We start from the raw sequence: 27,229 nt of genomic DNA on the forward strand, positions 1-27,229 counted from the left end.
GACTCTCTTCACCAAAGTCTGAGTTATTTGTGGAAGACGTTGTGTGGGTGCTGGGTGGGCAAACCACAGCGTCCAATGCTGCTGTTTTCTTTGCTGTCCAGCCACCTTTGACTTAGTCTTGGTCAAGCAGACCAGGGGAAGACTTGCTGCTTGTGTGGGGACCCAGGAAGTCTTGATTCTCAGCTGCAGAGCTGGCTTCTGGGTAGATCTCCAGCTGGGTGGCTGGCTCTCTCATCATCTGCTGCTCTCAGCCTGGGGTTTCCAGCCCTTGGAAATGGGGGCTGTTGACCTGAGCCTACCCTGGCTCCATCCTCAAGGCCTTGTGTCTGACAGCTGTTCCTGGAGTCCCTGCTGATGGATTAATTTGGCTGGTGGTGCCTTATTCAAACACCTGCTCCTTGGGGCCACGTGCATCCTTGCTCTGTGAACTGGAAGGGACAGGGGAGGGGGAGGGTACTAGGGAATCTTTACACTGGACTTTCTGCTGGATAAGGTCGGTGACATGTGAGCCTCTGAGCTGGACTAGATCCTGGGGCCATCTGCTCTGCCTGGGGACACAGGCCTGTAAAGAATATGGCTATCGTAGGTGGGCTACAGCTCTCCCCATACCTCCTCTGCTGCTGTTTAGACCTTCCAGGGGTCTCAAAAGGGCTTTCTACAGTGGTTCTTGTAGCTGCTTGGATTCCCAAGTGGATGTGGGCAATGCATATGTAGCTCAGCTCTTCACCTTGCTGCAGAAGAAACTCCACATGGAACTTGTAAACTGGTAGTCTGTGGACTGAATTGGACCTGGCTATGTTTTTATTTGAGCTGTTTGGTGTGTCTTCCACGTGTGACTTAGTTGCCAGCGTTTACAGAGGTAGTGTTCTGTATTGGCTTAAGGCAGGAGCTAACAAAACTGTGGCTCATGGGTCATATCTAGCCCGTGGCCTGTTTGTGTGCAACCCATGAGCTAAGAATGATGTTTACATTTTTTTAAAGGGGTGTAAAGAAAAAAAAGAACCCAGCAAACAAGAAGAGTATGTGACAGAGTCCGGATGTGGCCAGCAAAGCCTAAAATATTTCCTATCTGGGCCTTCACAGAAAAAGCTTGCTGACCCCTGGATTAGAGCCACACCAGGCTGCCTGGGTTTGCACTGCAGCTCTGCCTTTTACTAGTGGTGTGACCTTGGGCTGCTCACTTCTCCATGCCTGTTTCTCATCTGTAATGCATAGTTTGTGTTAATAGTACTGATAAGGTTGTTAGGGTGATTAGACCCTTATATACTTAAGTCTTAGAGCAACTCGATGGGGAAGGCACTTTAGTTAGCCCCATTTTAGAGATGAGGCAACTGAGGCACAGACTAAGGAAGTGGCCTGTTTAAGGCTGCACATTAGGTAAGGAGGAGGAACCATGTTTTGTTGATGCTAGAATTCCCCTACCAGCTCCATAGCCTGTTGAAAAGCACTTTGAGGTGTCAAAGCTGCCAAAGAGCTGGGTGTTGGGGATGCTGACCTTCTCAGTTCCCTAAGTGGAGAGTCTGGGAAGGTCAGCGGCCTTGTGTTTCATGGCTCTGTGACTGGTCTGCTGCTCCTTTCCTGGGTTTCAAAACTTTAAACATCTGACCCATTAGAAGAACCATCAGCAGAAGCTTCCTAGATGTAAACCCTTTCGTTTCTGGATCTTGGGAAGGTCTGGGATTCCAGCATGGACTTGGAGTGGCAGTTTCTTTAATGTATTTTAACAGCCAGTGGGGCTGGACCTGTGTGTGCGGGTGGACTTTGGCTCTTAATGTAAGGCCCGTGTGTTTCTGAGGCCGGCTCAGCCCCAGGGGCCACGGTTTGGTTGGTGGGATTTCTGGGCTACTGGTTCTCAGAGAAGCAGAGAGAGAGGGACAGAACCAGCCAATGGAGGAATAGCTGCCCACAGGAAATGAGGATGAGGCCGGGCTGTGGGTTGCTCTCCTGACCAAACGGCTGTTTACAGTCCCTGTTTCCTCGGTCTCCAGCTGTGTTTATCTGAGGCTCAGAGAGCACTGGGGGACCAGCCAGCAGGGCCTTAGATTCCTGTGGGCCCGTGCCATGCTGCCTGCCTGACTGAATTGCTCAGAGTGTCCCGGCCTTTGGCACCCACAGCTGGAATGTTTGCATCAGGAAACAGCTGGGACGGAGGGGAATTCTTCATACCCCTCCTGAGTTCCTCCTTTCTGTCACATTTTCCAGTGACTTTTAAAAGACAATCCCATGAGCTGGGGGGCAGTTCTCCCCCTGCTGCCCCTCTGGCTCTGACGCCCTCGCAGATGTCCCTGTAGCCCTCTGAGCCCCCTTGTTTGAGCTGAACTCTGAATCGAGTAGCCCCTTGTTTGAGCTGAACTCTGAATCGAGTAGGCGAACAGGATCGAGGAGCCTGGGTCGGAAGAAGGAAGAGGCAAGAATGAAGGCCTCTTTGGGAACAGCACCAAAAAGCTGAACTTGAACGTTGCCTAAGAATAGCCGGAACATTCTATTTCAGCCTTCAGCCTGGGCCTGGGATAGACAGTTGGCGTTTTCAGGCTTTGTTGAGTTTTCCATCGACATTTCCAGGGAAATGATTCAGGTTTGGGGTAACGCTCCTGCTGCTCAAATGGCAGGTGCCCAAGGAGAGACTGACGGTCACCGACCCTTTTAGTTGTTTCCTGGTGATGCACAGATCTTGTTGGGACACTTACTGTGCACCAGCTGCTGGTGAGGCTCAGGATCCGTAGTCCTGAACAAGACAGACCTCATGGCTTTCGGTCCTGGACTGAGCCCCACGAGGGCCTGCCCGCTGCGTGGTGGAAGCAGGTGAGGCCGGCAGGGGGCAGACTGAGGACACGTCTGTCTGAAGGGGAGAGCAGGCACTGCAGTCCCCTGTCCCCCTTTGCCTTCTACCTCTCTAACCCCTTCAGTCTCCTTTTCAGGTTCCTTACCTTCAAGACCTCTAAGCGTGGGTGGGCCCTGGGCCTCAGTCCATGGGCCTTGACTCTATCTAGACTTGCTCCCTTGAGGCCTTATTCACTCTGTGGCCTTTTTAAAAAAAGTATATTTGGAAGTTGTGCAACCATCACCATAATAATTTTAGAAATATTTTCATTGCCTCCAAAAGAAACCCTGGACCCATTTGCTGTCACTTCCCTTTTCCCTCCTCCCCCCCAGCTCCTGGCAGCCACTCACCTACTTCCTGTCTCTTCGAATTGCCTATTCTGCACATTTCACATAAATGGAACCATATACTATCATATCTAACCTTTTGTGTCTGGCTTCTTTCACTTAGCACAGTGTTTTCACGGCTCGTCCACATTGTAGCTTGGATCACAACTTCATTCCTTTTTACTGCGCAATAATGTTCCATTGTGTGGATAGACCACGTTTTATTTATCCATTCATCTGTTGATGGACATTTGGATTTTTTACACTTTTTGGCTATTATGAATAGCGCTATTGTGAACATCCACCCACAGGTTTTTGTGCGGACATTCCCATGGCTTTGAACTTGATCTCTGTGCCGATGACTTCCAGCCTGGATCTTTCCCTTAACCTCAGGCAGGACTTTTCTCCTGCCCACTCAGCTTCTCCACTTGGGTGTCTGATAGGCAACTCCTACCTGATGTGTCGCAAATCAAATGCTTGGCCCTCCTCTCACCCCAGACCTGTCTTCCCTCCTGCTCTACCCCCTCATCCCCATCTCTGTAAATGGCCTCTCTTCTTTCTGATTGCTCAGGCCAAACCTGGGAGTTATCTCTGGTCCACCCCACATCAGTCCATTAGGGAGTCCTGTTGGCTCTACCTACAGATTCATCCAGAGTTTAGTTCTTCCAGCTCCTCCACTCCACCTCTGTCCTGGGCCGCTGTCATAGCTCCTGATGGGTCTGTCTGCTCTGCCCTTGTCCTCTATAGTCTCTTCTCAACTCAGCAGCTAAACCCAAGTCAGTTCACATTATTTCTTCACTCAGAACTCTCTAGTGGCTCCTTAGTCACTCAGATCAAAATCCAGATTTCTCACCATTGCCACCTACAAGGTGCTACACAACTAATTCATGTTTCCTCTCTGACCTCCTTCTCCTCGTATTCTTTCTCAACTGTGTTCCAGCCACACTTTGCCTCCTTGCTCTTCCTTGAACATTACAGGCAGGTTCCTGCCTCAGGGCCTTTGCACTTACTGTTTTCTTTGCTTGAAACATTATTACCTCATTTTTTAGAGGCTCACTTCCTAATCTTGGGATATGTATCAATCATAGCTCTCCAAAGAATTTTAGGGGCACACAGGAAATCTTTAGATGCAATGGGTAGCATGGGGAATGGGAAATACCAGCACTAAAACATAGTGAATCACACAGTGGACACTACTTAGCAAATTCTTTGTAGTCTTCCTGATTACCTCCAAGAGAGGGCCATAATTGGTGCTGCAGGTCTAGGGTTTTTGAAGCCATTTATTCATTCACCAACTATTTATTCAGCAACCATTATGTGTCAGGTATTGTACTAGGTGTCGGAGATACAAAGTGAAAAAAAACTGCCCAGCCCTCTACCTCTGTGTTCTGATGTGCTTGTGGGGGGAGGCAGACAACAAGTGAATGGGAAATGTATATGCTTGTATAGGTGGGAAGGGTGCTATGGAAAGAAATGTGTCAGGCTAAGAGTCATGGACTGAGAAGGTGAAATTTGAGCAAAGACTGAAAAGAGATGAAGAAGGTACCTTGGTGAACAGTGTTTCAGCCAGCAGGAAAGGTAGTGCAAAGGCCCTGAGGCAGGAATGTGCCTGAGTAACAGCAAGGAGGCCAGAGATGTAAGTGATAGAGTAGGGGAGTGATGTTAGAGAGGTGATGGGACCAGAATATGCAGAGCCTATTGTAGGGTCTTTGTCTTCTCTGTGTGAGGTGGGTACCGTGGGAAGGTTCTGAACAGAGGAAGGACAGGCTATGACTTAGTTCTCATGGGATTCCTCAGCTGCATGTGAAGAGTGGACTATTGGTGGTGAGAGTGGAGGTGGAAGACCAGGAGAGAGTTGACTCCAGATGTCCAGCTGGGAGATGGCTGGTCTAGGGGGCAGCAATGATAAGGGGTGCATTTTATGAAAATTGCCTCTTCACATTATTTGCCCATTTTCTATTGGCTAACTGTCTTTGTATTGATTTGCCAGTTTTGTATGTTATCCTGGAGTTCCCATCTGCCTCTGATGTTATGAAATGAGCCCCCCGTTTGCCAGAGATCTGGCACTGTCGGCATCTTGCTGAGAGGCACAGGAAGTCAGAGTTCTCTGCACTGCGGCCTTCTCTACCTCAGCCCTCATCCTTCCCCAACCACAGTGCCCGCTTTCCATCCTACCTCTTAGGCTGTGAGCTAACACTTTACCCACGTCTGCTCTAGCATCTCAATCTGCATCAGCCCCAACTCAGGCTCTTTCCTGTGTTGTGAGTAATAATAGGTCAAGGAATGAAGCCCCCCTCTTTCAGGGGGAGAGCTCTTTTTTCCTTTCAAAGCCAAGCTTGTATATCCAATATTCCAAAGAGCCTTCCTAGATTTCCCTTCCTGAGAATTCTGCCTGCATTCTGCTTTCTGCCATGCTCTGTGTGGTTCTAGCTCTACCTCTTAGCTGTGTGACCAAGTGCAAGCTGCTTAGCTTCTCTGTGCCTACATTGTATCATCTGCAGAATGTGGATGGTAGTTGCTTCTCAGGCTTGCTGCAAAGACAATGCATGAGAAAACTCATGAGAATACTCTTCATATTGCTAGGTAAATAGTCATGTTTGATAAATGTTAGCTACTCTAATATTGTAATGATTTTTATTTTTATTGATTCCAGCTCTTGCACTTATTTTTTCTTATTTTTATTTATTTATTTTTTTGAAGCTGGAAACGGGGAGAGATAGTCGGACAGACTCCCGCATGCACCCGACCGGGGTCCACCTGGCACGCCCACCAGGGGTGACACTCTGCCCACCAGGGGGCGATGCTCTGCCCCTCCGGGGCGTCGCTCTGCCACGACCAGAGCCACTCTAGCGCCTGGGGCAGAGGCCAAGGAGCCATCCCCAGCGCCCGGGCCATCCTTGCTCCAATGGAGCCTTGGCTGCAGGAGGGGAAGAGAGAGACAGAGAGGAAAGCGCAGCGGAGGGGTGGAGAAGCAAATGGGCGCTTCCCCTGTATGCCCTGGCCGGGAATCGAACCCGGGTCCCCCGCACGCCAGGCCGACGCTCTACCGCTGAGCCAACCGGCCAGGGCCTCTTGCACTTATTAATGTTGACTCTTTGAGAAGTGACTTAAGGTCCTTTGTTAGATAGTGCTTTAGTCATGGGTTATTGTGAGATTAAATGAAAAAATACCTGTAAAATACTTATAAGTGCTTTAGTAAGTATTAGCTATTTTTTAAAGTCTTTTTGCTCAATATTAATAGAACTATAGTGGGTTTCTTTTAATTAGGATTTTCATGACATATCTTTTTTTTTTTTAAAGATTTTGTTTATTGATTTTAGAGAGAGAAGGGGGAGGAGGAGTGGGAAGCATCAATTGGGGTTGCTTCTCTCATACTGCCTTGACCAGGCAAGCCCGGGGTTTTGAACTGGCCACCTCAGCATTCTAGGTCAAGGCTTTATCCACTGTGCCACCACAGGTCAGGCTCATGATGTATCTTGTTTCATCCTTTTACTGTCAATGATTCTCTATCCTTAGGGTTTAGGTTCTACTTTTGTAAAAACTGTGTAAAGTTAGAATTTTAAAATCCTATCTGTCAATCCCTATCTTCTAAGAGGTGAGTTTAGCCCACTTATATTTATTGCATATATTGATACATTTGAACTTCTTTCTACCACCTTTCTTTTTTATTTTTATTTGTCTTCACAATTTTACCCTCTCTTCTTGAGAAATGCCATTATAAGAGCCTGAAATTAGGAGTGCAGGGCGTAGACTTTTATTTTTTATTTTTATTATTTTTTAAATTTAATTTTATTTTTTACAGGGAAAGAGAGAGGGATAGATAGGGACAGACAGACAGGAATGGAGAGAGATGAGAGGCATCAATCATTAGTTTTTTGTTGCGACACCTTAGTTGTTCATTGATTGCTTTCTCATATGTGCCTTGACTGCAGGCCTTCAGCAGACCAAGTAACCCCTTGCTCGAGCCAGTGACCTTGGGTCCAAGCTGGTGAGCTTTTTGCTTAAGCCAGATGAGCCCGCGCTCAAGCTGGCGACCTTGGGGTCTCGAACCTGGGTCCTCCGCATCCCAGTCTGATGCTGTATCCCAGGGGTCCCCAAACTACGGCCCGCGGGCCACATGCGGCCCCCTGAGGCCATTTATCCGGTTCCCGCGGCACTTCTGGAAGGGTACCTCTTTCATTGGTGGTCAGTGAGAGGAGCATAGTTCCCATTGAAATATTGGTCAGTTTGTTGATTTAAATTTACTTGTTCTTTATTTTAAATATTGTATTTGTTCCCATTTTGTTTTTTTTTACTTTAAAATAAGATATGTGCAGTGTGCATAGGAATTTGTTCACAGTTTTTTTTATAGTCTGGCCCTCCAATGGTCTGAGAGACAGTGAACTGGCCTCCTGTGTAAAAAGTTTGGGGATCCCTGCTCTATCCACTGCGCCACCGCCCGGTCAGCAGGGTGTAGACTTTTATAGTGAGCTGTGCTAGGTCTTCTTTGGAAGATGGATATAGAGCCCCTGAATGTTGATGCCCTACCACTGAATGTTAGTAGAGACCTGTCAATCCAGGGTGTTAAACACAAGCGCGCTGCCGGGCATGTACAAAATGTGAGTAGATTAGATACAACTCAGTGGGTGGATACTTTCACAGACTATAGAGCACATGTCCCATCTAAGGGGGTGGCCAGCATCAGGTCAATTGTTATCGTTAGGTGGAAACACAGGCCCAAGCTGGCCAAAGATTTTGCTTTGCTGAGAGAGGCTGGCAATAGCTTTTGGCCTGTGGGGCCTGGTTTGTGACCTGGGCTCTGCATTGCCCAGCCAGGAGACCTAGGCTCAGAATAGGGGGAGACTTGCCTAAGGTCGCATAGTATGTCCGGGTCAAAGCTAGAACATGAACTCCCAGTCCTGAGTCCTTGTTCCGTGTTTCCCCTTACCTCTCCCAGTGGAAAGATCGAGTTTTTAGGATCCGTGAACATTATCTTTTTCTCTCCATTAATTCCTTAACCCCTGGGGCTACAATTCTCCCAGCCTTGAAGGCCCTGCTGAAATTGTTCAAATCGGAAATATATTTGCATGAAATTTTCATCCAGTTTGCAGGCTTGGAGGATTTTCTTTGCTGCGCTGGACAGCTTTTCACTTCTGGGTTTTCCTGGACTTCCAGATGTTTTTCGGTTCTTCTTTTCTTTTATTCTTGAAGTGGTGGTGGTTCTTGTCAAGGCCTCTTCATTTGCATGCTGCTGTCGCCTTAGATACGGCACGAGGGGACCCCAGAACGGCCAGTGCCTGCCGGAAAGTGCGTGATAGAGATAAGGGCTCGGCCTCTTGGAGGAGCTTAGATGGTGGCACCTTGGGCAGAGGTCTTTGAAGCCAACGGTTCGGGGGCAGATTCAGCCCCTGCTGAGCTGGCTGCAGTGTTCTGAGAACGTGGGTGTCCTCTGTTGATCCAGCCCTCATTGGTGACACCCTCCAATCTCATGGGCTTCCTTTTTCTCTTTGTGACCTGTCTCCTTTCGGACCTCCACCAACCCCAACTCACAATGAGCGATGGGTATCGTCACTTCTCCCAGTGACAAACCCAGCTTTGTTTTTACACTGGCATTTTATGGATCTGTCTTTTTCTGGCAGGCCTGGAATTTGAGGCCCTGTGTCCCAGGCTGTCCTGTTGTGGCCTCTCTGTGGGCAGAGCCCACACCTCTGGGATGTGACGGGCTGCCCACAGCCAGCACCAGTGGATCGCTTCTGGCAGAAGCTTGGTTGGAGGGGGGCGAGGGAGATGAGGGACCTTGCAGAAGCGCCGGTTCCTGTCCTCTGACATCCTCTTTTCTAGGAAGTCATCACCTCAGGCCTGCTTGTGAAACCACGCGGGCTCAGGGGCCGGATGTTGGGGCAAGGTCAATAGCCTGGCTCTGGAGGGGCTTCTGCTGCCATTTTCAGGGTGGCCCGGGCACACCCCCTCCCTTCTCTGTCCTCAGTTTTTCTAGGGAGTTCTCAAAGTCTGTCCCTGCTCAGATGTTTTGTGTTCTAAGAACCTAATTTGGGGGCATGTTTGTTTTGTACTGTTACTGTTTCTAGAGGGGCCTGTAGATGTGATTAAGCGTCCACCAGTCCCACTTTCTGGCTCTGTGGCCTTGGGCGGGAGGCTTCCCGTCTCTGTGCCTCAGGACCAGGGACACGGGCTGGGAGGCATGGAGCAGTGGTTGAAAACATGGCTTCTGGAGCTAGACTGTGTTGTGGGCTTGGTATTTGGCTCTGCCACCTAGCAATCTGCGACCTTGGGCAAGCGGTCTCAGCTCTGGTGAGCCTCGGCTCCCTCACCTGTCAGGTGGGGATAATTCACTCACTGCATTGCACCAAGGCCAAGCTCAGTAGAGCCAACAGAAGGAAGAACACAATGTCGCAGAGAGTTTATCTCAGGTGATACCCCCACATGGGGTCTATTTGGCATTAGGATATAGATATATTAGCTGCAGGGACCAGGGCCCAATTTAATAGTGACTTTATGTCACTGTTTATTTCTGTACTAGACAGTCCAGGGGTCGCATGGTGGCTCCATGCTGTCAAGGCCCAAGTTCTGCCACCCTGGCGTTTGGCCCTCACCCCCAGGGTCACAGGTGCTCACACCATGTCTGCGTGGCAGCCTGGGGAAGAAGGAAAAGAGAAAGGAAATGGCAGGTGCCCACATCCCACTGATCAGAACCTAGTGTCCAGGGTGGCGTGGGAATTATTTTATTCTGGATGGCCACGTGCTCAGCTCGAATCCCTTCGGCTTTTTGGGGTCAGCCAAGTTATTTTTTTAAAGAAGGACCAGATAGTACATGTTTTAGGCTTTACGGGCTGTCTGGTCTCTGTTGCGATGATGCCACTCCGCTGAGAGCAGCCTGACACTGTGGAAACGAATGAGCATGTTGTGTTCTGGTAGAGCTTTCTCTACTGAAGCTGAGGGGGGGAGGGGGTCCACCTTGGTCTTCAGGCTGCCACTGGACCCCTGCTTTAGAAGTCGGGGATGGTGGATATGGGTTGGGAGTCCCAGTAACTGGCAGCTATCCCTATTCATGGGGTGGAAACGGGGAGCTGGCTGGCCACTCTCGACTCTCGTGCTGTGGCTGGCCCGACAAAGGTCCAGATGCTCAAAACCTCTCATTCCTAGAATGTGGGACTGGGGTGCTTTGGTGAATTGAATCGAATTCCTGATCATAAGTCACAGTCTTCTGTTGTAATTTCATCTGTGGATATGGCTACAAGTAGGTGGTTGGCTTTAGGAGGGCTTAGGCCATGTCTGTATTATCTGTGTCCCTGACAGAAAGCCCAGCATGGGGCCAGGTACCTGGGAAGCCTCACTGGATGGATGGATGGATGAGGCACAGAGCTTCCTGGGTCAAGTCACCATCATCTCTTGCCTGGACATCTGTAGTAGCCACTGGCTAGTCTTCCTGCTTCTACATTCGCTATGTATTTCCTCTACTGCATCCTCAGCTCAGCAGCCAGAGGGGTCCTTTAAAGGATGGGGTCAGGCTATGCCTCATATCTCCCATCACCTCCCCCATGCTCTTGCGATGAAACCCAGACACCGCACCGTGGCCTTAGGTGCGTGTCCGGCCTCATCGCCCGCCTGTTCTTCTCTCTGTTGCTTACGCTGCTGCAGCTTCCCTGGCCTCCTTGCTGTTCCTTGCTGCCTCAGAGCTTTTGCTTGTGCCGAGAGGGTGTGCTTACCAAGTATGTATTTTACCATGGAAGTACTTTTCCTGCAGTATCTGACTTACCTCTCACCATGACCATGAGCAGAACCCGGCATCTGGGTTCAAATCCAGGTTCTTCATCTTACTTCTTGGAGGCCTTGGACCATCCCACTGGGCCTCAGTTACCCCATCTGTTAAATGAAATAATAACAGAACCTGCCACACTGGCACGGAATAGAGGCTCAGTAGGTGTCAGCTGTTGCCATTCTGACTACCATCATCATCAACATCAACATCATCCTCATCATCACTGGTTTTTAGGTGATGAAACCGAGGTGTGGCTGTGAGGGTGACTGGCCACACAGATACCAGGTGTGACTGTGCTCAGAACCAGCTCACCAGAATGTCACATCTGTGGTTTTTGAAGGAACAGAGATGGGGAGATTCTAGAACTGTTGGGCATGTCTGGGTCATAGACTAAAGAAACTTAGGTTTGCGGACATGGTCCTGTTGGTGGAATGAGTCGGCCTGAAAATCTTCCCTTATATCTTCAGGCTCAGCTAGTCCCTTCCCTCTCAGTTCCTCTCTCATCGTATGTAGCAGATGACTGGAACCCTTCGATTAAGACTGGCCTGACCTTTAGAATGTCCCTGCCTGTGCTTGTGATGGGGAGAAGTCAGGGGTTCAAGGTCTGTCCGACTGGCCTCTTGACACAACCTGCCATAGCTCTGTGAAGGCAAGGTTATTTTTTTTTTCCATCTACAGTTGACATTTAATATTATTTTATATTAGTTTCAGGTGCATGGCGTAGTGGATAGACATTTATATATATAATGTACAAAGTGACTTCCCTGATAAGTTCGGTCCCCACCTGCCCCCATACATAGTTATTACGACATTATTGACTGTATTCACTATGCTGTATTTTGCATCCCGGTGACTGTTCTGTAATTACCAATTTGTACTTCTTAATCCTTCATCTTTCTTGTCCAGCCCACAAGGCGAGGTATTTTTTATAATCATTTTACAGGTGAGAAAAGGACTGGACAGGGCATTATCAGTGACAGCCCTTTTGCCCTGACCTGCTGATCTCTCTCTGTCCTGTCTCTCTGTCTCTCTCTGTCCTGTCTCTCTGTCTCTCTCTCTCATTTATCCCAACCCAACCACACCACCTCCTCATTGCTCCCTGTTCCCTCCCACACGTACTCCCACCTCAGAGCCTTCGCATTTGCTGTTCCCTCTGCCAGGCATGTTTTCTCCACAGATTTTTGTGCGACTCCCTCCTTTGCTTCTCTCAGAGTCTCTGTTCACACGTCACTGCCTCAGAGGGATCTTCTTGACCTCCCTATTTGAAAGGACATCTCCTTCCCTAAGACCCTCTAACCCTTCATCCGGATTTGTCTTCTTCGTAGTATTTATTGTTGCCTGACATCGAATTTTATACTTGATTTTTCTTTATTTTGGCTGATCTCCTTTTAGAATATAATATCCAGCAGGTGAGGAGCTTTTCCTTTGTTTTGTTAACAAATTTATCCCCAGATCCTAGAACACTGCCTGCGGTGAAGGAGGTGCTCAAGGACATTTATTAAATGAATGAGTGAATGAATGAGTAAATCCATGAATGAATGAATCAGGCAATGAATGATGTTTCCCAGGCCTGGATTACACAGTTTACACATAGTAGAGCTGGGATTTGGCCCAGGCTGCGATGTTTGGTCCCCCCTGGGTTGATGTCTCTTATTCCTGTCCTCACTTCTTCCCTAGGAGCTAGCCAAGAGGACTCCTGGCAAGCACCCAGACCACCCTGCGGTCCAGAGCGCCCTGCAGGCCATGAAGACCGTGTGCTCCAACATCAATGAGACCAAGAGGCAGATGGAGAAGCTGGAGGCCCTGGAGCAGCTGCAGTCCCACATCGAAGGCTGGGAGGTACGTCTGGGGCCGGAGGAGCCCTCTGAGTTGGCGAAGGGCACAGGGAGTGTGCAGCTGCAGGGACACACTGTAGCCTGGGCACCAGATCCAGCCTGCAGCGTATTTTGTGTGGCCTACGTCGTGTTTGTAAAAAAATTGTTTAATTATTTTTTAATTAAGTCCACATAGAAATCTGTACTTCTTCTCTCTTGAAAAACCAATAACACTGGGCCCCGTTTTCCAGAGTAACAGCCACTGAGCCCCTAGTTTTCCTCAGTCTCCACCACTCCCTGTTACATCATAATCCTCCTTCACATGTTCTCCTATCTGCCTGGTGCTCATAGGCCTTTGATTTTTTGATACCAAGGTCAAGGGTCCACTCCAGGACAGGATTTTGGCTCTGACATTCCCTTGCTGGGTGACTTTAGGTCAATGTCTTAACTTCTCTGAACTTTAGTTTTCTCATTGATATCTGGCACATAGTAGGCACTCAGTACATGGTAGGTATTCATATTGTTATCATCATGATTATTAGGGGATGGGATTTTTGAGATCTTCTGACTGTGTATAATTTATTTGTTCAAACCTCCACATCTTCCTTAGATTATTAGAGATTTCTTACCGATCCAAAGAAGGAAATAGGAAAATCTGAGTAAATAAAAAAATCAATATCAGAGTAAATACAGCTGGAATGGGAGATTAGGAGCGAAGATCAAAGGCTCTCTGGACACAGATTGTCCTCTGAATCATCTGCCTTTAGGTTTTCTGGCACTTGCTGTGTTTGGGATTTCCACATCTTTTCCCTGTGTGGGGAAATCTTAAATGTGACCGTATCACTAAGAGGCTGAGGATTTGGCTGCAGAGAGGAGAGGGGCCAGAGCTCAGGGCAGAGGTGGGGAGTGTGGATTAGTGCTTGCTGTGTCCCCCATCTTTCTGCCTGAGCCTTCCTGCCTGGGGGAGACCGGAGAACAAAGAGCTGCATTTCTCAGGCCCCCTTCTAGCTCCGGGTCACTGCTTGGCCAAGATCAGATCCAGTTGCTTGACATTTAAAAGGCGGGAGTGGGATGGGGGCCACCCTTGGGCTGTTTTGCAGCAAAATGCAGCCCTAGTCATGTTTGGTTTTCTGCGGTAGCATTCTGAGAGGGCCAGGCTCTAGGTTCCTGGGTGTCAGGAGGCAGAGCACGGCCTACCTTTTTATTGGTGGAATGTATCTAGCAGGACAGGGCGGCTTTGCAGCTGACAGTTGACGTTCCTAAGGGCTTGGATGCAGCCAGGTTGGCGTTTTCCTAGGATGTCAGCTCAGGCAGTGCTTGCTGTTCAGATTCCCCCTCTCCCCCATGGGGCAGCGGCAGTGGCCCCCTCAAGGGGCAGTCTGCAGTGTTCTCAGTTTGTTGGGCGCCCCGGCCTGGATTCCTACCTTTTCCAGTCTCTCATTGATCGAGGAAGCCTCCTCATTTCTTTCTGCTTAAAATACATAGCTTGGTTGCTATTTCCTGCAATTGAAAAATCACCTGATCATAAGGTGTATCTGTTAGGATGTGTTCCATAAGGACTCTTGTTTCAGCCTTATGATGTCAGAGCTCTGATTTGGTCTCCTGTGATCCTCTTGGCTTTCTTCTCATCGTTACAGGATGGCAGCAGTGCCAGGCATCGTGTGTCCCAAGCAGGAGGAGACAGTGTTATACCAGAGCAGTGAGAGGGAGCTCTTCTCTCCAGTAGAAGAAAACCTCTCCCAGAAGCCCCAGAGCAACTCCCCCATGTCATTGGCCAGAAGTGGGTCACACGGCCACTTTCAGCAAATGGTGTTGACATACAGGATGGGGCAAAAGTAGGTTTACAGTTGTATGTAAAACAGTTTATTGTTGTATTATTATTAATCACTGCATTATTTTACATACTAACAACTGTAAACCTGCTTTTGCCCTACCCTGTATTTAAACATCTGTCTCCCTGGACTTTGAGCTTCCTGGCAGACAAAGTGAAAAGAGCAAGACCCATATGTTACTTAACATTCGTTGTCAAAAAAGGAAGAAGTAGAGCAGTTCTTCTGGGAGATAGAGAGTTTCCTGGCAACTAGCTGGAAAAGAAATTTCTCACATGAGCCCCTATGGAGAGTATTGAGCAAGCAATTTGGCAGCCAGAGCAGAAGTGATTTCCAGACCTTCTTCTGGTAATGGCCCTGGGATATAGGAACTAAGGGTCTTTTGGGCCCTTTTTGTCCTAGAAAAATATACAAGTTGAGAATAGCCCTTATTTTGATCACTGCAGTAGGAAATGAAGTAACCCAGAATTAGAATTGCTGGCAGTTATTGCAGACCTGTTGCATGCTTCCAACATTAGAAGGGAGGTATTGTCATTATCTATATTTTACAGATAAGGTGTCCCATTTTACAGATAAGGAAACTGAGGCACAGGGTCTTGGGTTGGAGGCTGAGTTCTGTCACTTACAGACTGCCCTGCCTTGGGCTCGTTTGTCCCGTTCTCGGTCTTATTTCCCGCTAGCTGTCTAATTTTCGTAATAATATCCCTGAAGTTATCTTCTGGTGTTATTTCAAGGGTAAAGTGAAGTGTGGAATCCGTATGTTCTTTGGAAAATGTGAAACGGTTTTCTGTGCATCAGGAGGGTTTTCAAATGCAGTTTCATCCTCAAGGTGACTTGTGAAAATCATCTGTTTTAGCTAGGAAAAATAATGGTTAACGGTGATGGCTACCTGCCATGCCTTCATGCCACCAGTAATTACAATCTCAGGGACAGGGTGGGTTAGGGTGTCATTCACGGCGAATGATAGTGGTTGCAAATCCTGATTTCTGATACTCTCCTTGATAATTTCTCATCTTTTGGTTTGACCTCTTGCCAGTCTGATTAGATGGCTGTTGTTTCTCTCGGAGCATGGCTGGCGTGCCACTAGCTTTTGGAGGAGGGGGAGCTTTTCTGGGCCGCTTTCTTGGGCTTGCATCATTAGTTTGATATCTGATCTGGGGTTGTTTTTGGGCCTGATCCTTTGTAAGCCATTTGTCCTTTTTTAGTTCGAGAGACTGGTTTAGTTAACACCAGATAAGTTAATCCATAAATCCATTTTGCTAAGCCCAGGGAAATGGCAGTATGTCACAATGCTGTGGAAGTGAGTGAGCGTGCCAGCCCCCTCTGTGTAGAGGGGTTCCTCTGCCTCAGTTTCCTCACCCGAAAAGTCTGATGATGGCAGTGCCCCTCCCGAGTCCCTGGGGACTCGGAGTGGATGCATGCAGAGCCCTGAGGGGTGCTTGCTCTCTTGGCTGAGAGCAAATGCTCAATAAACGTCAGCAGGAGCACAGTTTCTTTCTGAATTTTTAAAATTTATTTATTTTTAAAAAATTTTATTTATTGATTTTAGAGGAGAGAGGGAGAGAGAAAGAGAGAGAGAGAGAGAGAGAGAGAGAGAGAGAGAGAGAGAGAGAGAAACATCAATCTGATCCTGTATGTACCCTGACTGGGAATCAAACTTGGCAACCTCTGCTCTAACCGACCATGCTATCAGGCCAGGATTATCTTTCTTTGTTTTTTTACACGAACAAGTATCATACAACTTTGGGTAGAGCTCACACCCAGCATGGGTTGACCCTCCTACAGGGGATACCCCAGATGCAACCTGCACCCCCCCCAGACTGTTGTATGACATTCACAGTAATAAAAAGAAATGTATGTTATGAGAAAGACATAGGGCACACTCCTCTCGCTGGCTCTGGGAGGCCTGGTTTAAGAGCCCATTGATGACTCGCTCACCCATGAGGGGACAGAAGGAAACAGCAGTGAGGAAACCAAAGTCGTTTTAAAAAAAAGGCCGTGAATAGAAATGTTCATTTATTCTTCCCACCCTGTTGCTCCCGGGAACATGTGGTCTCAGTCTCTCACCTGAGACTCTGTCCTTGACCAACGATTGTACACAAAAACCTTTCAGGTTACCTTTGAAGAGGCAGCCCAGGGTAGCAGAGGTTAGTGGGTCAGAGAGTGGGGCCACCTGCCTGGGTTCAGCTCCCAGCTTGCTCACTTATTCGCTATGTGACCTTGAACAAGTCAGTTCACTGCTCTGTGCCTCAGTTTCCTCATTTATAAAATGAGAGTTGCCATACGGATGAACTGAGTTTGGGGAAGACACTTAGAACAGCAGCTGGCGTGTGGTAAGCCCGATGCCTGCAGTGGCTTTCATCATCTTCTCTAGATGTTGCCACTTCAGTTTGGTTCGGTCTGCACTGTCTGCAGCCCTGCCTGGTGGACACCTGCTTGGCCTCTTCCCTGTGTATCTGATCCTTAACACCACCCCTGACCTGGGTTCCAGGATTCTGTGGTGAAGGGGTACCCCTGTAGCACCCTTGGCATTTCAGAGGCAGTGTGCTGGGTGATTGTTGGCCAAGGCTGGAGAGGTAGCCTCCCAGGCTGGGCACGTTTCTTCCCTGTGGTCCCCTGATGTTGGCAGAGGGGCCAGGTCTGAGCCTGCCTGATCTTGGGGCTCTGGACCCTGCAGATGGGCCAGGTACCAGATTTACATGCAGGCAGCTCCCAGAATCCTGCCTTGATGGTTTTCACCTTGCATTTGTCACTTGTTCTACCAATTTATTGAACACCTACTATGTGCTGGACAGTGTGGTAGGTGCTGGAATACAGTGGCAAATGCTTGATAAATGCTTGGCAATGCTTCCTGTTTTTATAGAAGTGGCGTTCTTGTGGGGGAGATGAAATAACAAATCAAGACATAATAAATAAGGAGAAAGGTATAGCAACACCCCCCCCCAAACTAAACTAGATGCTGACCAGAGCTGTGTGACTGGGTGATTCCTCTCACCTCCCCAAGCCCCAAGTCCCTCTTCTGAGAAAGGGTCACCTCCATATGCTCTTCCCAGCACTGTTCTGGCTCGCTCAACAGATGGAAGCCATTGGTCAGATTGTATTGGTTTTCTGTCTGCTGACAGGTTTGCCACAGCGGTGCATTTAGATTTGGGGGGGGGGGTGAGGGAGGCAGCGGCAGGTTCTGTCTCTGGGAGAGACGGGGATGTCCCCGAGTGTTCTGGGTTTGCTGGCTCATTCACTGTGCTCCTGTCACACTTCCAGGGCTCCAACCTCACGGACATCTGCACCCAGCTCCTCCTGCAAGGGACTTTGTTAAAAATCTCCGCAGGCAACATCCAGGAGAGGGCCTTCTTCCTCTTTGACAACCTCCTTGTCTATTGCAAACGGAAATCCAGGTGAGGTGCTGGGGGCAGGGCTGCCCAGGTGGGCCAGGCAGCTGGGATTGGGTCCAACCCTGACAGTTTCTCATGCTGACAACATCCCTCTCTGGGCCTCCCTTTTCTCTTCCAAGTTGTGGGGTTTGTTCTAGATGATCACTATCCAATAGAAATATAATGTGAGCCCCATAGGTTGTTGAAAATGTAATGTGGTTATTTAAAATAGCCACATTAAGTGAACGGAAACCAGTGAAATGAATTTAAACAATATATTTTATTTACCCCATTATGTCCCCAAGCATTATCATTTTAACGTAGCCAATCTTAACAAATTACTAAAGAGATACTTTGCATTCTTTTAAAAAAATTTACTCTAAATCTTCAAAGTGTGGTATGTATAAGGTGGAGCAAAAGTAAGTTTACAGTTGTGAATATGTGAAACAGAGTTTATTCTTGTATTACTAGTTATTAAATATTGTATTATTTTTCATAATACAATATGAAAAAACCCACTTTTGTCTGACCCTGTATGTTACCCTTAACCACACATCTCACTTTGTACTAGCCATGTTTTAAGTGTTCAATAGCTACATACATGTGACTGTGGCTGCCATATTGGACGGTGTGGGCTGAGACAGTCATGGAAGTTGGAAAGTTTTTTGTGACACCAACATTCTGTGATTCTAAGACCCAAGGTAGTGAGGGTTTAAGAAGAGAGGCTCCTCTATTGTTAAGCTTTGCGAGGGAAAGGACCTTTGTCATCTAGGTGAGAATGGGTGGTTGGATGAGCACTGGACAGAAGCAGATGGATGTATGATTGGCAGTGTGAATGACGGGGTATATGGGAAAATGAGAGGAGGCGTAGATGGGGAGTTGGAAGTTTGGGAGATGAATGGATGGTGGATGAAGGGAGGCTGAGAGGGAGAGATTGGGTGGATGTATGAATTGAGTAGGTGAATGAGTGAGTTGTTGAGGGTTGGGAGGTGCAGGAGATGGCTGGCTGGAGGGACGAATAAAAAGTTGGAATGAAGGGATGTTTGGGTAGTTGGAGAAATGATGTGAAAACATTGCTGGCACAGATATGTTTAGATGAATGGTGAGTTGGGGCCTTAATATATGGTTTGTTGAGTCAAGGGGTAGATGAAGGGATGGTAGGGTGGGTGGGTGATGGAGATTTGGACGTTAGGGGATAGTCAGTTAGATGGGCGTGTTGGATGGATGGATGGATAGATGGTAGTTGCCTGAGTGGTTGAACTCTGGTATGAATGGTTGGTTAATTGGATGAGTGGATGGATGGATGGATGATTGGAGAGAGGGAAACTTAGGAGACCAAGGGGTGGCTGCATGAGGGGATGGTTCGATGGGTGGGTGGATAGATGCTGGATTAAGAGATTCCTGTCTTTTTAGTGTTTTTGCTCAGCAGGTAGAATACTGTCTCATCTGACCAGCACAGTCCTTATTGAATTCTGCTTCCTGTTGCTTTGCCTTACGTGACTTTTCAGAGACTTGACTCCTTTATCTAGCAAAATTAAGGCTGAGGGGAGGTTCAGATTCTGGGCCCTCCTGTCAGCATCACCTCCAACTTCCTTTTTGGTTTGGGCATGTCACTTGCTATCTGAGCCTTATACTCCTCCTTGTCTGTTTCCACTGGCCTCCTAAGTTTGTGGGGAGAAACCTTCCCACAGGATGAAGGATGGATGTTCCATGCACATGTGTGCACTTCTCATTGTCTTTCTCTTCCAGCCTGACCTCTCTGAGCCTCAGTTTTCTCTCCTGTAAAATGGGAAAGGTAAACCCTTTGTTAAAGTAGTGTTTGGTTAAGAGTTAGCCTCCTTCTAATTGAAACCCTGTTCAGTGATTTCTCTAGATCTGTGACACTGCCTCTCTTTGCCTCAATTTCCTCATCTGTAAAATAAGGTGAACTATCTATTGTATGCACCTGACTCATGGTGAAGAATCAATGTGTTAACTGTGCCTGGCACATAGAAAGTGCACAGAATAAGGGGTCACTGCTCTTACTCTTACTGTTGACTTGTCTCCACACATGTTGGATTCCTATTCAGTGCCATCCCACAGGTGTAGCACCTGGCACATAGTAGATGCTTCAACCATGGGTGCCTTCTCCTGTGCCCTTTCCTCCCTCTTCTGGGGTTGGTCCTCCTCATCAGAGGCCTTAGTCTCTCAGCTGGCCGTGGTTAGGTCAGCATGTCTCCTCATTGGGTGTTTTATGCCTGCCCACTTTGCTAGGTCTGTCTGTGTCTGGCTCCTGTCCTGCTGTTCCCCCATCAAGGTCCCCCTCTCCTTCCTCCTTGCTTCCCACCTGCTCTCTCACTGGGGCCACACTGAGAGCCCTTCGATGGCAGTGCCAAGGCCACTGCCAGCATCCACCCTCTCTCTTCCCCATCCCAGCCTGGGCTGTCTGAAACAGGCACTTTTCCCAGAACGCTGGGTTTTAGAAAACATAACGTTTCTTCAGGCCTCTGACCTGCTCCCAGCTTTGGCCGTTTGCTGGAGTTGGTTCAGCTCCCCCAGCGCAGACCCAGGCTTCACAGCGCGGTCGTACCTGTCGGAGCCAGAGCAGCTGGTTCTGATCTTACTGGACTCCAGGTGGGTCCGCTTGGGCTGCCCCGTGGCTGCCATTCCCTCCCCTCCTCAGTTCTTCAAGTGAGCAGGCTGGTGGAGGGAGAGGGCACATCTGTCTCCTGAGAGCACCTGGCAGGTGGCCAGTGTTCCTGCCTCTGGATCGGGAGCCAGAGGACTGGGCTCTGAGAGGGCCCAGAGGGATTGGGCAGCGGCGGATGGAACAACTGGCCTGACTCTGATGCGGTCACAGGAAATGCCTGTCGCAGCTAGGTGTCTGCCGACTGTTTTGTCTTTGCCTGGGTCACACAGGGCACCGCCCGTCCGGAACGTGGGTCAGGGAAGGTCTCTCTGACTCAGTGTTTTCTGGTCTAATTCAAAAGTAGAGGTTCCTTGGATGTCAGAGTGGAAGGGAGTGTTTCCAAAGCCTACCTCCCCAGTCTGCAGAAGGGGGAACAGACTCAGAGGAGCTAAGTCTCATATATTTCAGCTGCCTGCTTGGCATCTTAGAGGAGGCAGCAGCAGGTTGTGGATAAAACCTGTGGCCACTGTGACCCCTTTCCCACACACCCCCCTCGCCCACTCAGCCGTAGCCACACCGGCCACCTCGCTGCTTCTTGCAGTATGGCAGGCCGTGGCACCTGTGTCCTCTGCCTGGAATGTGCCTCCCCAGATATCCGCCGAGTTTCCTTCCTCACCTTCTGTTGGCCTTTGTTCCAATGCGACCTCTTCAGTGGGGTCTCCCTGGACACCCTGCCCCGCCCCAGTTAAAATTACGCCCCTCTACCTTTCCTATTCATCTTTCTGTTTATTATTTTTTTTACAACCTTTATTATTCTTAAAACCTTAAATGTTTTATTTTAATTAAAAACATAAGCATCACATTCATTAAACATTCTTTTCATGTAGATCCAAGGCCTCTTCTTTGAGGATAAATTCCCTCTCCACACAAAAGCAGCTCACCTTTATCAAGGTGAACATTAATTTTCAGAGAGACCACTCTCTTTCATAGGCCTATGTCCTCAGCTTATAGAATATTTAGTTTTTCAAGTTCCAGTGACAGGTGCACATCAGGCAGATGGGTTTGGGAACAAACACAGCTGGCCCTCGGCAAGCATCCCCCACCTGCTGGAGCAGACCACAGAGTGGCTTTGAGCTCCAGGGGCTTATTCTCTGCTTTATTTGAACCGCAACATCTAGCGCTTGTGACATGGTGAATGTTTTACTTCTTTACTTAGCGTCTGTCTCTCTGTCTCCTCCTCGTATTGGAGTGAGTCCTCAGAGATGGTGCTTTGTTCACTGCTGCGGCCCCAGAACCGAGAAGAGTGTGCCTGGCACCCCGTAGGTGTTCTCTGAGTCTTGCTGAATGCATGGGTGTATGACTGCTCTAGGTTCCAACTTGGTATTCTCCCCCAGGAAGTGCTGGGCAGATGTTTGTTGAGCAAACTGAATGAGCGAGCCATAGAATTCACCTGGGTGAATGAATGAGTGAATGGTTGGTTGGTAGGTGGATGTAGACGGATGAATGGATGGACTGCCTACTCTGAGGCATGGGGGACGTGAACTTCCCACCATCTTTCAGGGTCACCGGGGGCAAGAAATCCACCAAGAGGACCAAATCCATCAACGGCTCCCTCTACATCTTCAGGGGCCGCATCAACACTGAAGTCATGGAGGTGGAGAACGTGGAAGATGGGACAGGTAGGCCCCGACCCCAAGCCCTGCCCGAGCCTAGTCCCACCTGCTTCCATGGCACAATCTCTCTGTTCAGTTAGTTTTTTACTTTTATTTGAAATGGAACCTACCTACCGCAATGTGCCTAAAACTCGTGCATGTAAAATAACTATCTGGGTAGTCACCATTCAAGTTAACGGGTCAAACACTGCCTGCAGCCTGGAAGCCCCTTCCACGGGCCTCTCTGGTCACAGGGCCTCCTTCCCCTCAGGAGTACCACTTATGAATTCTGTGATGGTCATTTTCTTGCTGGTTAAAAATATTTCTACCTCCTAAATAGGCATTACTAAATATTTTATCACAATTTCTCTGTTTTAAAATCTTATTTAAATGGTTATCTATTTAATGGTCATGTTATATACCTACTTAATAGCTTTAAATACATATATATATATATATACACGTATATATACGCTATTTATATTTAAATGGTCATAAAATACCATACATTCTTTTGCATCTCGCTTCTTTCACTCCGCCCCACGTTGGTGAGATTCATCCGTGTTTCTGCCTGAAGCTCTATCTTGTTGGTTTCCATTGCTGTATAATATTCCATGGCATAAATAGTCCACAGTTCACCCACTACTTTGGTGATAGACATTTGTGTGGTTTCCGCTGTTGACTGTTATGGATAGAGGTGCTGTGAGCATTCTCATGTAAACCTCTTGAGCTAGTCTAGGGCAGAGGTCCTTAATTGATTTTGAGTCACAGACCCCCTTTGGTAGTCTCCTGAAACTGGTGGCTCTCGCCTCAGATTTAAGGTAGAGGCAGGACCCTGACTCAGCTTCCCCGGGTGATGCCAGCCTGTTTTCAGAGAGGTTTGCCAAGTCCAACCTCACCAGCAGTGTGGGAGGGCCTGCGACGCGGTGTTATCTGGCTTACACTAGGGTTTCGGGTAGCCCGAGGGCCGGAATGAGTTGGGCAGGGAGGCAGGGATGCATTCCTGGGCTATGGGCAGGTGCCTCCCCTTGAGTCGCTCCTGCATTTGTACCTGGACCGCAAGGTCTTGACGCCCCTTGTCATTGAGGGCTTGGAAAGGGTCTTTGCAGATCGTCCTCGCCCTCCAGAGAATAACCAGGAGAGGGAGTGAGCACTGGCAGGGTTGAAAGTTCACCTGTCACCTCCCGATCCTGCCCATGCCCCTGTGCCCTGTCTTTTTGGAGCTGGAAGGGCTGGTCCTGTCACTTCCCTCACAAGCGTGCGGTTGGGACTGTTCGGAATTGTGCGGCCGAGTCTGCTGACCCCCCTTTGCCTCCCGCCTTTGCCAGCGGATTACCACAGCCACGGCTACACTGTCACCAACGGCTGGAAGATCCACAACACGGCCAAGAACAAGTGGTTTGTGTGCATGGCCAAGACGCCGGAGGAGAAGCAGAAGTGGCTGGACGCCATCATCCGCGAGCGGGAGCAACGCGAGAGTGAGTGGCTGGGCTCCCTCCTGGCCGTCCGAAGGGTGGCGGCTTTGGGGGTCTTTCCTGGGATCCCTGGGATGTGTGTGGCTTCCCCCGCCTGGTCTCTTCTGCAGAGTGAGGGCTGTGCCTAGGGAAAGGGCAGTGGGGCCCCTCTAGACAGGTCAACGCTACAAGGAACAGGTCTTGGACGGGGCAGGGAGCTCTGGGACTGGACTGTGTTGTAAGCTGGTGGTAGCTCAGATCCCCCGAGGTCATCTGGTTCAGCCCCCTGGGTAGATGGTGGGACTCGCCCAAGGACATGTCGGTGTGGATGGTCATCCTGGATTCTTGGCACCCTTCCCTTGCGGTTTGGTAGCCAAGATGTTCCCTGCATGCCTTTTCTCCTTCATGGTTCTGTTCCCTTCACCTGAGGTTCTTTGTGTTTAGAGACTCACCAAGTCTGCGCTGGGGTGGAGGATTCTGTGTTCTTGGCCACAGCATGCACCCCCCACCCCCATAAATGCAGCCCTGAGGTTGGAGCTTCAACAACACCCCCACTGTAACGAGCAAGGACCCCGCAGGCAACATCTTTCTCATGATCACATATGCTCCGCACTGACCACACCTTCGATTCTGACCACAAAGATACTGATCCACCACACTGTTACTGTGCTCATGAATCTCTCTGGGCCCTGGCACCTCTGAGGCAGCTCCCGTAGGAAGGGCGGGGCTGGGTGTGATAGTTCGGTGAGGTTGGGGCGGCATTAACTGCTCTGCAGTCACCCCGGGCTGGGAAAAGCGAGGCGTGGTGTGTGTTTGGGGCAAGTCAGTTCAGCGGCCCAGACCTCAGGGGTGCGGTGCAGTCTGATGCGTGGGGAGCGGGGGCAGTGTGGGTTGAGAGGCTGCTAAGGGAGGTTTAGATTTGGCCCTGCTTGGCAATTTGACACACGATCCTAAAATCTCTCCTGACCTCCCGGGTGTGCCGTGGACATCTCCCACGTACCATGTCTAGTCAGAGCTCTTCATTTCCACTAGATCTTCTGCCCCAAACCTGCTCATCCCATCGCTTCCCTATCTCGCCAAGTGGCTCCTCCATTCTCTCACGAGGTCAGATTCAAACCCTTAGTGTCATCTCTGTTTTTTTTTTTTTTTTTTTTTTTTACAGGGACAGAGAGAGAGTCAGAGAGAGGGATTGATAGGGACAGACAGAAAGGAACGGAGAGAGATGAGAAGCATCAATTATCAGTTTTTCGTTGCGACACCTTAGTTGTTCATTGATTGCTTTCTCAAATGTGCCTTGACCACGGGCCTTCAGCAGACCGAGTAACCCCTTGCTTGAGCCAGCGACCTTGGGTCCAAGCTGGTGAGCTTTGCTCAAACCAGATGAGCCCACGCTCAAGCTGGCGACCTCGGGGTCTCAAACCTGGGTCCTCTGCATCCCAGTCTGATGCTCTATAGTGCGCCACCGCCTGGTCAGGCCTTAGTGTCATCTCTGATTCAATTCTCTCCCCAAATTCAGTAGATCAAGTCCTTTTAATTCTGCTGTTCACATTTATGCCACATCCATCTGCTTCTCTCCTGTCCCTACTTCTCCCCGAGCACAAGTCCCTGCCACCTCTTAAGAATACGGGTCCAGCATGACTAGCTTTATTGATTTTTTTTTTCCTAGAGAAGCTAGACATTGGGATTTTTAAGGTGATAGTTCCCGATTTTGAATATTGCATCAACATATATTAAAATGTCCTTAGGCCAAATAAGCTGCTAAATTTGGCCCCTGGTTGTGACATCTGAAACTGATCAGGGCTGGGTGTATCATCACCAGGGGTTGTGGTCTGGCCTGGGTGTGGTGGATCAATATCTTTGTGGTCAGAATCGAAGGTGTGGTCAGTGCAGAGCGTATGTGATCATGAGAGGGATGTTGCCTGTGGGGTCCTTGCTCGTTACAGTCGGGGTGTTGTTGAAGCTCCGACCTCAGGGCTGCATTTATGGGGGGGGGGATGCATGCTGTGGCCAAGAACACAGATCTGGAGCCAAACTTCCTGGGTCTAAATTCTGGTTCTGTGACTTCTAGTTGGGTAACCTTGTACAAAGAACTTAATTTCTCTGGGCCTCAGTTTCTTCATCTGCGAAAATAGGAATAATGGTACGTGCTTGTAGGTTTCCTGAGGGTTAAGTGGCATATAGTTGAGGCTTATATCATTTTCTGTGATTGTCATTTCTGTTATTGTCAGAAGTGGGCCGGGTCCAAGTAGAAAATGTAGGGCAGTGATCGGGGCCAGGGTCCTGTGTATGTTGTATTTTCTAAAGGAATGAGCAAATTTCCATCCCTGGCTAGAAGGAAAATCTCAGTTGGCTTGCCAATAACCTCTGGATTTGAAAACGTATCCTCAGGTTATTATTACTCTGGGACTTCATTTCTCTGGGCCTCAGCTTTGCCATCTGTAAAATGGGGGATATTAGCCACCCTTCCTTACCGGGTTCTTTTGAGGAGCCTAGGACAGTGACCACCGTGCCCCGAGTGTTCTACAGATGGCTGCTGGCCGAGGCAGTAGTGGGGGACAGCTGGGGGTAGCTTTCAGGAGCCTCAGTCCTGCCCCTCCCCTCCCAGCACTGGTGCTGTCCCTGGTGCTGACTGCACCTCCTCCTCAGGCCTGAAGCTGGGCATGGAGCGGGACGCCTACGTCATGATTGCGGAGAAGGGGGAGAAGCTCTACCACATGATGATGAACAAGAAGGTGAACCTGATCAAGGACCGCCGGCGAAAGCTGAGCACCGTCCCCAAGTGCTTCCTCGGCAAGTGAGTAGCCCGATCCCGGTTCCCGTTGGGTCCCTGGGTCTCGGCTGGAGGCTGGCTCTCCCCAGCCCTGCCCCTCCCCACAGGAGCCCCCCGGGACAGAGCCTCTAAAGTGCCCTGGATCCTTGCGGCACAGCCCTTGGCGGTCAGGGAGGGTAGTGGGCCCCCATGTCGGGTCTTTCAAACATGCTTGACCCTAAGTCATGGCAAAACGTAAGTTCTATGTTGTGACCTGGTACACACATCCACGTAATGTATGAATGAGGCCGAGGAGTCACAACACTTACTGTGCTTGATATACTCTGAAAGTAGCTTTTCTGTTTTTCTATTTGATTTCTGTCCTGTCCTATCTGATGCAGAGGTTTTGGGGGTGGTGACCAGGATGCCCTGGATCCGGGGCCATCCTGTTGCCTTCGGGAGTCAGCCACCCCAGCTCCACGCAGTCTGGGTGGAGAGGACCTGTGGGCTGTGGGGAGTGGGGAAGGGAAAGCCTGGCTGGTCTCCATCAGTTAATCCCTAATCTCTGGGCAGAAAGGAAGTTTTTCTTCCAGGAGGAACCTTCCTCCAGCCCCGTGGGGTCAGAAGACCTCCCCACCTCCTGCCAAGCCCCTTCGAGATCATAGTCCAGCTCCTAGTCCAGCCGGATGGGATAACCTGTCCGCGATTACAGCTTCAGTGAATGTTCCGTCTCCTCAGGAAGGATTAGGAAGATTTCTCTTACTGCCCATTTGAAGCAAGGCCAGGACTGAAGCTTGTTGTGTAACCAGTGGGCCCTAAGGACGGGTCATCCTGCAGGGGACTGTTCTG

General features: G+C 49.2%; 1 protein-coding gene across 1 annotated transcript in view; it reads left to right on the forward strand.

The window, feature by feature from the left end:
- PREX1 (phosphatidylinositol-3,4,5-trisphosphate dependent Rac exchange factor 1) overlaps positions 1-27,229 on the forward strand; it is a 176,199-nt gene that overhangs the window by 88,581 nt on the left and 60,389 nt on the right. The window contains exons 6-10 of the mRNA XM_066387557.1: positions 12,581-12,742; positions 17,808-17,941; positions 22,086-22,204; positions 23,506-23,655; positions 26,278-26,425. Of these exons, the coding sequence (XP_066243654.1) occupies positions 12,581-12,742; positions 17,808-17,941; positions 22,086-22,204; positions 23,506-23,655; positions 26,278-26,425 (713 nt within the window). The remainder of the gene's footprint in view (positions 1-12,580; positions 12,743-17,807; positions 17,942-22,085; positions 22,205-23,505; positions 23,656-26,277; positions 26,426-27,229) is intronic.

This window comes from Saccopteryx leptura, chromosome 5, assembly GCF_036850995.1.
Source record: "Saccopteryx leptura isolate mSacLep1 chromosome 5, mSacLep1_pri_phased_curated, whole genome shotgun sequence".
NCBI lineage: Eukaryota > Metazoa > Chordata > Mammalia > Chiroptera > Emballonuridae > Saccopteryx > Saccopteryx leptura.